This window comes from Centroberyx affinis, unplaced genomic scaffold, assembly GCF_046629955.1.
Source record: "Centroberyx affinis isolate AG114_WGS23_722 - 3 ecotype Tasmania unplaced genomic scaffold, CSIRO-AGI_Caff_v1 ptg000046l_1, whole genome shotgun sequence".
Classification (NCBI taxonomy): Eukaryota; Metazoa; Chordata; class Actinopteri; order Beryciformes; family Berycidae; genus Centroberyx; species Centroberyx affinis.
In genome coordinates, this window is record NW_027278759.1 from 578446 (window position 1) to 593119 (window position 14674).

Genomic DNA, 14674 nt, shown 5'->3' on the forward strand with positions numbered 1-14674 from the left:
TGTCAAAACAAACACTTGTCCACTTGATACTTGACACCCACAACTAAGTGGGGAATAGTGTTGGGTTTGTGTTCAGTTGGGCCAGGCTCTCACACCCTTCCTGTCTATGTCCTCCCTCAGTTGCGTGGCGTGCGGTGATCGACGGCGTCCTGGAGGCGCGGGCAGGCTTCCACCTGAAGCAGCTGCCTCTGTCCGGGATGAGCGGGCCGCGTGTGCTGGGCGTCATCCACGATGCGGTCATCTTTCTGCTGGAGCAGCTGCAGGGCGCCGCCAGCTGCAAGCACCACCGCTTCCGCTTCCACCGCTGTGACGACACCGAGGAGGAGCTGCCCCTCAACCCCAGCGGCTGCGCCCGGGCTGAGGTCTACACACGGTACAGACACAACCTCTTCACCTTTATCACCTGTAAATTAGGACTAATGGATGTAAATCTTTGCTTTTGTTTCAAGAAGATTTTCATGGATTTTGAAGGATTGCTAATACAGATTTTGATGTAATTTTGAAATTTGGTCTGACCTTTGTCAGCCATTGATGCTTATGATTTTACGATTGCTGTTATCATAGAAAAATTTGTGCTTGCTTTCTTTATTGTCCTCAGTCTGTCTATAGTGTTTTGCGTCAATTCTGTGGCATATACACTTCAAATGAATTGGATTTGATGTTTTGACAAACTCCTCATCTTTCACCATATAGGAAGTCAACCTTTGATATGTTCAACTTCCTGGCATCACAGCACAGAGAGCTCCCTGACATGTCGGGCCCCTGTGATGAAGAGGATGATGATTTCCCGCTGAAATCTAGCAGGTATTAATAGTTGTGCTGCTTTGTTGATCCTAACCTTGGATTTTGAACCTAGTGCACACTGGATAAGGACAAGTATCTCAGCAGTTGTCCATGTCCATGACACCACATTTTCCATGTCCCACTCCCACAGGCGAGCCACCAGCACTGAGCTTCCCATGGCGATGCGATTCAGACACCTGGAGAAAACCTCCAAGGAAGCAGTGGGAGTTTACAGGTAATGGATAACAAATGACAAAGGAACATGAGTTTTTATAAACGTTAAAAAAAAAAAAAAAGATTGTGTGTTCAAACTAATTACTCCATTCCCTACTCTAATCATCACAGATCTGCAATTGATGGGCGTGGCCTGTTCTGCAAGAGGAACATAGAGGCTGGAGAGATGGTGATCGAGTACGCTGGTACCGTCATTCGGTCTGTGCTGACAGATAAGCGGGAGAAATATTATGACAGCAAGGTCAGTAAACATAATATACAACACTGTCATCATCATGGTGGTAGGGTGGCTTTTTGTGAAAATGTGTATCAGAGGGATATGCAAAGAAACTAAATCCAAATTACATTGTGTAATACGGCGATTAAATTACTTGGAAAAAACATTATTCTACACAAGCTGGACTTCTCACTAAACCCTGTTGTTTATGTACCGTCCACCAGGGCATCGGCTGCTACATGTTCCGCATCGACGACTTCGACGTGGTGGACGCGACGATGCACGGCAACGCAGCCCGTTTCATCAACCACTCGTGCGAGCCCAACTGCTACTCCCGCGTCATCAACGTGGACGGCCACAAGCACATCGTGATCTTCGCCCTGAGGAAGATCTACAGGGGCGAAGAGCTGACCTACGACTACAAGTTCCCCATCGAGGACGAGAACAACAAGCTGCACTGCAACTGCGGGGCGAGGCGCTGCCGTCGCTTCCTCAACTAGTACAACCAACACGCACACCGACACATGCTACCGACAGCCATCTTGTTTGAAGTACTTGAATTGACCATAGACTTGAATGAAATTGAGGCGACTGCCGTGACAGAGTGAGGTCGCTGATACACACGAAGAACTAATCTATTGGAAGTCTTCACTCTGTAGGAAGCTTAATTTATAGACTGGTGCGGGGACAGCACGCATTTTCTGACTTCTGTCCTCGGGTTCCTCTGAAATGCTGTTTTCAGTCGCAGAAACCAAATCAGAGCCATATTGGGATGAAGACTATTTATGTGATTTAATTGCTTAGACTACTGGATTGTTGGTCTATGAGGAAGCGCAGGTTATTTAATGAAACTGCAGTATTTTTGGACTTGTATAATCGTTTACCATCTGGCACACGACATTCTTTAATTCCTGTGTTTTTGAATCTGTCGTGAACGGCCTCTGCTGGAACTGGGGCCAGACAATAGACGCTTTTTTCGGGGTGGCAAATTAACCTGCTACAAAATGGTGCAAGCTGAAATCCCCTGACTGCAGTTTATTCTCAGAGAGGGATCCATTATTATGCTAGCGGACGTGTGTCTCTGTAAATACAAGCTTACAATGGAGAAGGAAGAGAAACCTTTATTTAGCACCTTACTCTGCCATGACCTTCTCTGCTAGCATCGGCGCACGTAGCAGACGAGACAAAACAAACGCATCTGACTCAAAGCACTCTTGTGTACATTTTAGTGCAGCTATATTTTAACTGTCTGTGTCTACACTCTGGATACCACACGTCTGGTGAGCAGGGAGTTGGATATTTTTTCTGTTGTTACTTTTATGAAGGTGCTGGTGACATTTACCCAAAAAGGTAGTTTTTATATGTAGTCACTTGATGCATCCCCACCACCCCCTCCTCCCCCAATCCCTCCTTCCCAGTCTCTCTTTCGTGTTTTTATTTGTAACGGCAGAGGTGCTGTGACCAAAATGTTTTTATCCTGCTATTACATTCGTTTGTTTGTTTCCATATTGTTTATATGTGCTGTTCGTGTATTTTATGGTCATTGAGGGAGAGTTCTTTGGTGCAGGGTAAAAAATAAAAATAGTGATGGCACTCGGTCCCTTATAAATCCTTTTGTATTTTTGTATATTTGAACAATAAATGAATATTCAACATGCTTATGAAAATAAATGTGTTGTGAGCTATTAACTTGCTTTCAATTAGCTAGTGAAGACCAACTAATTTAAAGAGGAGTATGGAACTGAAGCTATTCGCTGAGGAATTCCCAAGTTAATCTTTTGTTGTTGCTTTTTGTTTTTTGTCGTTGCTGCTCCCTCTCCCTTCTGTCTTTTCTCTCACAGGTGTACTACCTCAAGTGCGTTAACGAAGCAAGATGACATTTGAGAAGTTTCATTTCATTACACAATACATTATTGTTGAGGAAAAATGTTTCCTGAAGTTCACTGCTCAATATTTAAAAAAATGCAAATCACTATATCCTTTCAAGTGTTACTATTCTGTAAGCAAAGGTGTAAAGACGGCCAATAACATCCATACTATTCAACAGTGACTTACTATAATGCCTGCAATTGCTTTGTAATGTTTTTTTCCTAATGTGAGATGCTCATTGTGAAACAAAACCCTTCACCTTGTGCTGTGTTTGCTCCTGTGTGCAGCCACACCTAGCTGGTGGATGTAAGTAGGACAGAAGCTGAGCGTTTTTAATGTATCTACTGAAGTTTGGCATGATTGTCTGAGTCCTGAATGCAGTGGATGTTATTTCTTAAATTGCATTAGTAATTTAATTTGACATGCATAGCTTTGTTATTTTATTGGCTCACAATGGATCCTTGCCTGTACATAGTTGTATACAGAATTTCTAAACCTGTTAAACATTTTCTACACACATTTTTTTAATTTATGATGTTTTTGCCCAATAAAAATTTGACATGTTCAAAAAATACACTTACTGTTTTCTTTTGGCAATGTTTTATAGTTAAGACAGTAAATCCTAATATAATCCTAATTATATTTCAATGTATTTACTACCATTGTGCAGTTTGTTAGTATTAACAGTTTATACATAACAGATTCAATCCTTAAAGACCACAAAATGGCAACTGTTAATATACATAGCACAAAATAGCATATTCGAATCAATGAATTATGAGTGTTTCCCTTTTCCATTTCATCTGAAAACTAGTTGTGCAACTTCAAACATGTTTTGTTTTCACAAGTTTGCATGGGAATGGTTGGAGAAAAAATTGAAAGGATGGAGAAAAAAAGAAGATGTTTTCTGATGACTTGTGATTCTATAGTGAATTAAAGTGTTCCTTTGCACAGAATGCTTCATTAACGTCTAAGTATTTTGAATATTTTAGTGTGTTTGTAGCTCAGCTGGATGTGAGAGGTATTAAGGTTAACTTGGGTCAAAAGTGCTACTTGTGTTCTTATAAAGTTTATTTGTTTAGGACATAAGCCCAGCTGATCATGCTATGCAAATGTTATGAATAGGATGGTGTTGGTCAAAGTCCAGTCCTGATTACTCCTGCAATTTCATTCTTCAACCAAAGAGCCCTCCTCACAATGCTGTATCTATATAAACTGTATCTATAAGAAAACCCATCATGTGGGACCCACGTTTTCTGAATGGATTCTCTCAGACAAAGCATCGTGAATAAACTGTCGGCCATATGCTCCTCTCCTTCTGTCTTGTTAAGACAGATGTAGACTGTAAAGCTACACAGCCTGAAACTGAGGCTGGCTTCAGAAACTGCACCTTACCACCGACTTCGCTCCATTATAAGCCAAAGGACAAAGATTACCTTGGAGTGAGGTTACTCATGCTCAAACTGGGTCAATATAAGAGATGGGGAAGATTGAAATGACATGAAAATGGCAAACCTCTGTGTTACTATTTCATCCAGGGAGTCTGAGTCAGACTCAGACCCAGTGGAATATGTGACCCTGTTTCTCGGGATGGTCTGGGAGAAAGCAAATCGGAAGATGGCTAACATTATTGGGAAAGACCAAATGCTGTATGTGTTTGATATATTCCAATGAAGCGATGTGCATTTGATTTGCTAATTAGAATATTATGTGTATCCTTACAAAGGTGAATGTATTCCACTGCACATCGCTTCAGACCCATTCCTGCTTAGATATTTAATGTTTCTTTAGAGGAGCAATACCATAATTTACATATATAATTTTGAACAGTTACAGTCCATCAATTCAGTCAATGTAACTCAGTGTTGCTTAATATATCTATATATAGCACTAATTCTATATCGCTATATCATCTGCCTTTTTTCCAGTGTTGTTGATGCTGTTTTGGAACAGGCTTATCAGGTTGCCTATGGATTGGTGATAAACCTCCTGGACGCCCCGCAGCCCACTGAGTTGAGACCGGTGACACCTGCAGACTGTGAACCACTATCAGGCAAATCCAAAGAGTTCAAGTAACAAATATTCACACTGTAGAAATTGTACTTGGGAAAGACACCTGTTCCATGATAATGAAACTATATATCTATCTAGCCTCATTTAAAAATGTCTAAGGCAACTACCGCAATGTGGAATTAATACAACATTGCAGTATGAAGCACTTAAAGTGTTACAGTGATACTCAGCATTGTCTCTCATTTGAACTAAATTAAGGCTCACTATGCATGTACACAATGACATTTTTTCAACTATATCACTGTCACTTTTTCTAGGACTAATAAAGCAGCTCAAAAATGCAATCTCCTGCACTCTACCATGCTCTGAAGTTTGTGTAATAAATGTAATCCCACAAGGAAAGGACCAAACCAATGTCAGAATATCCCACTCCCACACTTTTTTTGTGTGGGAGTGGGATATTGAGTGTGTCTGTGTTTCCATTACCACCTCATGAATTTGTGCCTGATTTCCTATATTTTGGATTTGGAAAGACTTAATTTCCTCGGTTGCATTTATGCATATAGAGGCTTCATTGGTTTAAAATTCAAATTGCATAATTGCTGATTACATAATTGCCAAATCAAGAAGCCTGTTCAGTCAGAAATGCCGCTGAGTAGCCTGGAGGTTTCATCCCCACAGTTTCCACATCAGCCAAGGTCTCGGCTGTTCCCTTCAGCCATATGGCTCTTTCCCATAACTGGGTTTGGTGTTCGAGAGACCTTGACAGGGTCAGGAAGGTAAAAGGCAGGACTGGTGTGTATATATATAAAGGAGTCAGCGTTGGCTTTTATGTGAGCGTTACTCAGACGAACGTCACCATGAAGGCCCTAGTTTTCCTGGCTTTGCTCGGAGCAGCATGTAAGGGAACTGAACTGATTATTGACTCTTCTGTTTTGAAATCATAACCTTGCAGATTTACCCTCATTTTACACTAATTCTACAGTTAAAAAATGCTTTTGTGAACATTATCTTTTGTTTTCTTGCTAATTATTCTTAGTCAAGACTGATTAGGTTTTCCATATGTCATACTAAACTCCCCACTGCACTGTTTCAGTCGCTGTACCTGAGGCAGATGATAAGATTGTCGGAGGGTACGAGTGTCCCGGACACTCTGTCCCCTACCAGGTGTCTCTGAATGCCGGCTACCACTTCTGTGGTGGATCTCTCATCTCCAGCCAGTGGGTGGTGTCTGCTGCCCACTGTTACAAGTCGTAAGTACAGAAAATCACCTTTTACATGGCCGCTTTAGTCTAAATGTCCTGTGATTTCCCTGTGAGCTTTATTGAGTAATTTGGTGTAAATGGATATTAATTAGACACCTATTAAATTTTATTATATTAGTAGTGGTATCAATCATGTGATAGTGAGTTCATCACTCCCAATAAAAAGGGGTTTTGTTAGGGTGTAGTGGGAATACACCCACATGCAATACATTTACATACAGACTTCTGTATTATATATTAAATCTATTTAACATTTGCATGATTAAGAAATAACAGGGGAGGCTGTTTAAAATCTCCCCACTGCTTAGACTCCTATAATTTATATATTATCACTACATATATACACACTATTACAAAGTAAGAGTTTGCACAAGTACACTTGCATACACAATAAGCTCATTATGTCGGACTGATTCTTGTAAGACTGTATACTTAAGCATAATGCTAATGTATGTATCAAAATGTTAATTATAGCACTGGGAATGTCCACAGACTGATACTGAAGACAATAAAAAGACATCTTAAGCTTGATCTGTGTCTCCCTCTCCCCCTCCAGTCGTATCCAGGTGCGTCTGGGTGAGCACAACATCGCTGTGAACGAGGGAACTGAGCAGTGGATCGACTCCGCCAAGCTCATCAAGCACCCGCAGTACAACAGCTACAACCTGGACAATGACATCATGCTGATCAAGCTGAGCCGCCCCGCCACCCTCAACAGCTACGTCCAGACCGTGGCCCTGCCCTCCCGCTGCCCTGTGGCTGACGAGAACTGCATGGTGTCTGGGTGGGGCAACATGGCTGCCAACGGCAGTAAGTTGAGTCCTTGGTTGAGTCAGAAAGCGTTACAGCTGAGAGATAAAGGGAGAGAAGGTGGGAAGAGTTTTCCAGTGTGGCCTCAAGTTTCTACACGTAGCCTCCCACAAGATAAACATCTTTGTAAAAGGAATTTCTGAGTCATTTGATGGATGGATGAGCGAGGAACAAGTGACAATTTCTATTCAAGTTATTCAGTTCTTTCAAGAAAATAGAAATGACACATGGCAGCAACCCTGAACAACCTAACCTTGGTCAGCTGTGAAGCTGATCATCATGGACGAGGATGACTTGAAAAAATAAGGCAGGCCTATTATTTGGAGGAATTAATTGGCATGACCAATGAAGAGAAAAGTTCTCAAACTGTGAGTCAACGGTTGTATTAGCAAGTTCAGAAGAGCGATTGTCACAGTCAAGGCCCAGAAAATCAGCATGATCTCTTGCCCTAGTCTGCCATTGTCTTCCAGCAGTAACAAATAAATCATCGCACGTCATTATGCACCAGCATAATGCACCAGAACTGCAATTCCACTACAGCCACAAATGGTATTTCATTGCAATAAAGTAGCTTAGCCATAATTTTTTTCTAAGAGGGTTTGAGTTCTATCTAAACTACAGGGCAGGATATTAGGAATGACTGTATTAAATATCTCAACTATTTCAAATACATGTAGTTAGTGTGTAGTGTTAATAAGGCAACAGGCAAGATATATAATACATCCTTTGTTTAATCAACTTTATCCCTTAGGCTTGTTGGTTGATTTCCAGTCTGAATGTAAAATCCTTGTGAGATGTAGGTCAACCCATGGCACTTTGAAGCACCATGCATATTTTGAACCCTAAGGAGGCCTAACATTATCACAAATAACAATATAATCATTTCATTTATTCAAAGGAATGGCATCAAAGTCAAGTGTGATCCCATTCCTTGAAAATAAACATAATAATTCTCAATTGGGCCAATTGTGAGCACGTGGAGTGAAAAATAGGTGCATTGTCCTGTTTTATTGAATGTAATTTCTATCTATCTATCTATCTATCTATCTATCTATCTATCCATTTACTTATCTACTTACTTACACTCTTAAAACAAATGTGTTACTTATCTACTTACCTACTTATGTATGCATGTGTATGCATGATATACACACATTCTCACGCCCAGTTTGCACTTCATAAATCTCAAACTGTGTGAAAAGAGGTGCAGGCGTACTTTTCGCAAACACCGTTTACACCTACAGCTCCAGATCTCATAAATTAGGCTACGGCTATATTATGGGAAGCACATGTATTTACATGGTGGGTTCCTGAGTCTCACCTTTTGATTCCTCCCCGCTCCCCAGACAACTTCCCCGACAGGCTGCAGTGCCTGAGGCAGCCCATCATTGACGACAGGATCTGCCAGAGCGCCTACCCCCACCTGTTCACTGACAACATGGTTTGTTCCGGATTCATGCATGGAGGTGCCAGCAGCTGCCAAGTGAGTTGGACTGAACCACAGAGAAAAACGGGGAGTCAGGTGGAACGCTAGTGTGTGTCTACTACAACAGTGCAAAGAGTCTCGGACTTTTATCCGACTGCAGGGACTAGAAGCTGCAGTCTTGTCAACCTACTGAACATATTCTCCTCTTCCATCTCATACTGTGTAACTCTCATTTTCATTACGCTTTCACACCACAACACATTCTAGCCTAAAGGGTAGAGAAACAGGTCTGACTCCCCAGGATAGCTGGGGGGTATTGAATGTGTAACCCTGCAGTCCCTCAACAACAACAACCACCAAAGAGGCACTTAGCCCCCCCCCCCCCCCCCCACACACACACACACACACACTCCAGTGGCTCACAGCCAAACACTGGTCGTACTGGGCAGCTCCCAGGTGTGAGTGTGTGCTGTTTGAGTGTGTGCTCAAAAAGAGGAGTAGTGCTTGGTCGGTATTCCCTGTGTAAATCAAGATAAACACTAGAGGCACTTGAGCTGCCTAATGTCCTGCCATAATCACCATGATATAGTAAACATAGCCAGTCACGCAAATTAGGTCATTAATTAAGCTAATTGCGCATTAATTAGCAAATATTTTATGTCAACATACTTGTATTCACATAACACATGGGCGCTATTGATATGAACTCTATATCTTAAAGCATTAAGGAGTTATAGTAGTTTCCAGAATATACACATTAGCATATAATAAATATAATATGCTCATTTATGCTGCAAGGTGCTCCAAAATCCAATCCGATCATCTACTCTTTTGTGGGAATCTGTGGTGTAAGCGTGAAGTTTCTATCATATATTGTTCACAAGAATTGTGTCTACACAGACACCATGATGACCAAATATGATCCCATATATCATGTATCATCCCAACCCCTGTTCTTCTTCTTCTGCTACTCTGCGCAGGGAGACTCCGGCGGCCCTCTGGTGTGTAACGGTCAGCTGCAGGGAGTGGTGTCCTGGGGTTACGACTGTGCCATGAAGGGACACCCCAGCGTCTACGCCCGGGTCTGCCGCTACAACAGCTGGATCAGCAGTGTCATGCGCAGCAACTAAACACACACAACACACTCTTACATAGTCACCCATACATATATGTGCAAGGCTGCATTATGGCAGCGCACTCAGACACACATCATATGACAGTATATTTGGAACTCCCTATGTATTACTGTGCATACACATCTCATAAATAACATGTTTATTTATCTGTAACCATGACTTCAGAGAAGGTATTGGATGAAATTAATAAAATGACTGATGTTGTATCACCCAAAATGTATTTTTGTTCTCTTATTTTTATTTCTTTTTGGTATTTAGTTGCATAATTGTTGGCAAAGCAATAACAGCATGCTCTTGGTTTGGTAACACTGACCTCTCATCTTTCCTGTGTCAAGCTTCTGTGCTTTGTTGTCACAAGGCTGCTGCTTTCTTGAAATTCATAATGAATTTCAATCAGAAATGTTGCAAAACATCTACACAGTATGCGGCTTTATCAAATTTGTCCTCAGTATTAGCTTGAATCTCTATGGAATGCCTTTTACAATCGGTTCTGGTGGAAATGGGAGTGATAAGAGAGCCTCGCAAAGTTGAGTATATAAGCAGTAAGGCATAACTGTATAACTGCAATTTACTTGACTGGGTTGTTTGCATGCATTCCTCACATGGTGCCTCCTTGTAAACTTCACTGTTTCTTGTTTGCTGAAGCAACCTGAACATACAGAGAGAGAGAGAGAGAGAGAGAGAGAGCAGAAGGGACAGTCATACAGTCTTGCAGTCACATCAAACAGGAAAGCATGCTTACTGGGATCTTGTTCAGACCCAAAAACCCACCTGACCAGCAATCCTGTCCAGGTCCCTTTGGCCCTGAGGCGTAAGTCTGCGTCCGCTGTAAATACACATTAACAAAACAACCCATCACATATTCACATAAACCACAACACCGTGTCCAACCCAACGCCCCCTCTCTTACCCGTTGGGGTCCTTCTCCACCATCTTGAGGGCCTCCAGAGCCTGGAGGACCTTGCGCGCCACGTTCCTGGAGCCCACGCTGAAGTGGGCGGGGCACACGCCGTTCCTCTGACGCCCTCCGTAGATCTTGATCATGGAGCCCACGCCCACGCCCCCTCGCAGGTACAGGTGGCGGGCCGTGGACGCTGGTGTGGAGCCATACATACAGCACATGTGTTGCAATACATCCTCGTTTTGTCTTGGATTATTCACCCACCAGGCATATATGGGTAACCAATACTCAAACATTCCAACTTATCTATATGTTCACCACAGCTTCTTACACTATTGTGGGGTTGACATGCCTGAGTAGATAACATGCACAGTAGCAGAGAGGACTGTGTGCATGTGCTTTTATTGTATATATTGTGTCAGTTTTGGAAAATCAACTTGTGGTAGCCTGTCTGATATTACACAATTATGTGTGTATAATCATATAGCGTGATTAATAATCATATAATATTGGCACAACGGAAATAATGAAACTTTCCACTTCACTTAGACTGTCCAATGTATTCAAAAATAGTCAGGATGTTGATATAAGATGCCAAAAGTGCAGTAAATTCATTTGGTTCATAAAATCATCTATACTAATAATCATGATCACAATATCTAGCAAAATAGACATCATTTATCATTTCCGCCATAATTTTGCAGCCTTACTGACAGCTACAGCTGAATCTATGTATAGGGAACACTGGCTGCCTCCAGTCTGACCCACCTACTCTGGTGTAAAACCAGTTGTCATCGCAGGGGGCCAGCTCCTTGTGCTTGGCGAGCTTCACAGTGTCCACCCATTCTGGGACTTTCAGTTTGCCTGACCTGGAAAACCAATGATCAGGAGATGTGATGAATCAACAGCCTGGATAATTTCATTAAACAACATACTGAGCAATAAAAGGAATTCATGCGCTACTTTATTTTGAATATTGTTAATGTATTCAAATGAGTGCTCAGTGACTGTTGCAGCGGTGAAGACCAACATGTGCCTCTGCAGGCCTAGCATCCAATCCTGCCAGACCCAAATGAAAAATTACTATAATAATCCTTTAGGGACTTAAAGTGTCTGTGGCACTCAATAGTGAGTTTATAGTGACCTAACTGTGCACTACTGTTTTTTTTGGGGTTTTTTTAATCTCCTGTGGTATACTAAAGGATTTTCTGTGGTACTGTAATATATATATTTTTTTACCAATACTAGCCGCATGATATAGTTAGGTCAAGTTTTATTTATATAGCACATTTCACACAGAAAGCATCACAAAACAGTGAAAAAGCAGCACAACAATACAAAAACAAAAAAATGTGAGGAAAAAAAGGGGGGGAAACAAAAAGAGTCGGCTATCCCTCTAAGATTGGTTACAGGAAAACTTCTCGTGACTGTCTCCCTTACTCTCCATCCCTCTCAGCTTTCCTAATGTCTCAATAAATAAAAAATGCTGCCCACTCTCCTTATTAAAAAGAAGTTAATGAAAAAAACCCAGACTTAAAACCTTATTTTCTTATTGAATAAAGATCACCACATAATAATGATGTTCGAGCCCACATCCTGTATTTACCTGCACACTGTCCTCAGCACCTGTGATTGACAGGCGGCTGTCAAGCAGTCATAAGTGCAAGTCATGCAGGGCAGCTGGCCGTGTGGAGGAGCTTAACTTACTTTTTGAGGAAAGCCGACAGCGCCCTGACAAACTCCTGCTGGTTGACGTCTTTCACCGTGACACTGGGCATCTACAACACAAATGTGAAACACGGGTGAGCTGAAAAAACAATTCAAAACCACGACTGAGTGGGTTTTATGCGCCAAAATGCACCGAGACTAACCGCAGCGTTATCAGCTTTGGAAGTCTTGACATTTTTGCTAGCTAGCTAAACAAAGTGAACAAGTCGTGTTAGCAGCTCTGGCAGTTAGACAGATATAGCCCTTCTATCATTGAATAACAACAAATTTCAGATACCCTGCTCGTCGCCAGCAAACCCGACAGCCAAGCGGTGTGTGATGCAGTTTGTTTGGTCCCAGTTTGGGCGATGATAATGCGGTGAAACAGCAAACGGGAGGATGCTGAGGACGGAGGGAGACTGCCCTCATTTGGAGAGGATGTACTGTAACCTGACTTTACCCCGCCGCTCACTTTGATTTCCTACGTTATCAGAGGGCTTGAACCCCCCAAAAGTCAAACGCTAATATGTTGGATTTTTATTTTAACCACGCCATAGGTTTGTATTCGTTAAACTGCTAAGATATTGTTGAAAAACGAGCCGTTATACGCCGTTATATTGGATGTGAGCGATTCTCGTTGTATACCAGCAGAGGGCGATGTTGTGGCAGCTTTTTCCCTTTCAAATCTCTGCATCTCTGTCGTATATTCTGTTTATTTCAGACCCAAGTCTCTTCAAGAAGTGTGGTGCAGTGGCTTCTGGAGAAGGTTGGTAGCCCCCTTACATTCAGTTTATCTTTACCATTCAGTAAGTGTCTGCACATATAGGCAACATGGTGGTGGAAAAGAAAGAGAGAGTAAAATAGAAATACTATGACACAAAGAGAAAAGGTGCAAATTCTAAAGGTGCAAGTTTCTGCAAAACCTAAAGTCAGTTAACCTGTCTTTCTATGTGCAGAAAATAGTTTATCCACCATTTAGACTGACATTAAATCTTTAGGGTGTCGATTCATAGTAGCCAATCAATGTCATAGTTAATATAAAGCTGATATGAGGATAGAGTATTTAGAGGGAAAAGCAAGCTGTCCTTGGGAAACAAAGCAATATGTTCTGAATATTAGCTGGGTAGTTTTTGTTTAATAGAAGCTCTCATTCCTGGTGTAACTGTGGTTTTGTATAAGTGGAAGGTTAGACAGACAGTTTCCTAACCAAGGTGACCAGTTATTCAGCCAGGTATTCAGCATATTTCTCTCTCAACCTCCCATGACCTGCCTTCCCCCTCCTCCCTCCGCTCACCTCTCATCTTCTTTTCTACTTCTCAATAGTAAAATAAAATAAAAAGATACGACTAATATCATCTCATATCCACACTCCCACTGCCCTCTATTTAAAAACATATTTAGCCTTATTCTCTATTGATTTCATGGTTATAACTGTAGTAAAAAGCAGTGCTCAACCTGTGAACTGAATTCAAAAACCTCTCAAGTTCACTGACACTCCATTCAAAGTCAGTGTTGGTATTTGGTGTTGGAGCGCATGCAAAACCACACATCTGGGACTCCAAGCAGGTCAAAACAAACACTAAGGATTATTTACAAATACGATTTCACCCGGGTCTGATGTGTGTACACACGCTGCAGAATGACTGACTCCAAGTTCATAGTTAATGTGGCGTTTCAGAGGGCTTCATTTGTTGGTGTAACAAAGTGTCATTTTTCTAAACACTTTACTCATTGCACCTCAATTCATCAGTCTGGGGTATTTTCATGTTGTCTGTGAACACCAATGTAAAAGATTCAGTGTCCTTCATTTGGTGGCAGCTTAGTTGCTGTCACATTTTGGGGATCAGAGCACTTTTTTTCCCCAACAGTGACAATTATTTGTATGTTTTCATGGATGTGTATTTTGGTGTTGCCTAGCCATCCTGGTGTCAATTAGCCTAGAAAGAATAGTGCATCCGTGCAGTTTTACTAAAATAATGCGTGCAGGGTATTTATATTTTGTTGGGTTTGGATTACTTATTGTGGTTTGATCCTACAAGACTGGAAAGCGATTTTAGCTAAGGTGAAATTGTTGTTGTAAATTAAAAAATCAAGCTGTTCATGTCTGTATATAGCATTTTTGTACCTAGTTTAGCCACTGCAGTTATTACAGGCAAATTACACAAGCCTAACAGAAACTTATGACAGATATGACAGTTATGTTGTATATTGTCTCCAAAGCATTATTTAATTTTCAGTCGTGTAGTTATTAGTGTAGTTTTACATTAGAAACTACTGAAAACACAGAGAATCACTGCTGTTTTGATAATTCTT

The 14674-nt window shown here is 41.5% G+C and overlaps 3 protein-coding genes across 4 annotated transcripts in view; 2 read left to right on the forward strand and 1 right to left on the reverse strand.

The window, feature by feature from the left end:
• kmt2ba (lysine (K)-specific methyltransferase 2Ba) overlaps positions 1-3646 on the forward strand; it is a 34481-nt gene extending 30835 nt beyond the window's left edge. The window contains exons 32-36 of the mRNA XM_071517723.1: positions 121-373; positions 694-804; positions 935-1018; positions 1129-1258; positions 1459-3646. Of these exons, the coding sequence (XP_071373824.1) occupies positions 121-373; positions 694-804; positions 935-1018; positions 1129-1258; positions 1459-1734 (854 nt within the window). The 3' untranslated portion in view covers positions 1735-3646. The remainder of the gene's footprint in view (positions 1-120; positions 374-693; positions 805-934; positions 1019-1128; positions 1259-1458) is intronic.
• A 2330-nt stretch (positions 3647-5976) lies between these two features.
• On the forward strand, positions 5977-9747 carry LOC139642754 (trypsin-3-like). 2 transcript variants are annotated; one of them, XM_071517767.1, is made up of 5 exons: positions 5977-6016; positions 6213-6369; positions 6938-7195; positions 8554-8674; positions 9598-9747. In XM_071517767.1, the coding sequence occupies exons 1-5, from the start codon at positions 5977-5979 to the stop codon at positions 9745-9747; spliced, it is 726 nt and encodes a 241-aa protein (XP_071373868.1). The 2 variants fall into 2 exon arrangements, with proteins under 2 accessions (XP_071373868.1, XP_071373859.1); XM_071517758.1 differs by having other exon boundaries at positions 6938-7191; positions 8538-8674.
• Positions 9748-10252: 505 nt separating this feature from the next.
• On the reverse strand, positions 10253-12726 carry LOC139643108 (small ribosomal subunit protein eS19-like). Its single transcript, XM_071518273.1, has 6 exons — positions 12660-12726; positions 12362-12432; positions 11423-11523; positions 10664-10847; positions 10525-10579; positions 10253-10402 (listed from the first exon to the last, which is right to left on the reverse strand). The coding sequence occupies exons 2-6, from the start codon at positions 12430-12432 to the stop codon at positions 10376-10378; spliced, it is 438 nt and encodes a 145-aa protein (XP_071374374.1). The 5' UTR covers positions 12660-12726; the 3' UTR covers positions 10253-10375.
• Positions 12727-14674: the final 1948 nt, after the last annotated feature.

What these genes read in the sequence shown, in the direction of transcription:
- LOC139642754 (XM_071517758.1), top strand. Translation starts at nt 5,977, where the DNA reads ATGAAGGCCCTAGTTTTCCTGGCTTTGCTCGGAGCAGCAT. An exon ending in GGCTTTGCTCGGAGCAGCAT is followed by an intron (nt 6,017 to 6,212) that starts GTAAGGGAACTG and finishes GCACTGTTTCAG; the next exon opens with TCGCTGTACCTGAGGCAGAT. An exon ending in GCTGCCCACTGTTACAAGTC is followed by an intron (nt 6,370 to 6,937) that starts GTAAGTACAGAA and finishes CTCCCCCTCCAG; the next exon opens with TCGTATCCAGGTGCGTCTGG.
- LOC139643108 (XM_071518273.1), bottom strand. Translation starts at nt 12,432, where the DNA reads ATGCCCAGTGTCACGGTGAAAGACGTCAACCAGCAGGAGTTTGTCAGG. An exon ending in CTGTCGGCTTTCCTCAAAAA is followed by an intron (nt 11,524 to 12,361) that starts GTAAGTTAAGCT and finishes TTGGTTTTCCAG; the next exon opens with GTCAGGCAAACTGAAAGTCC. An exon ending in TGGACAGGATTGCTGGTCAG is followed by an intron (nt 10,403 to 10,524) that starts GTGGGTTTTTGG and finishes CTGTATGTTCAG; the next exon opens with GTTGCTTCAGCAAACAAGAA.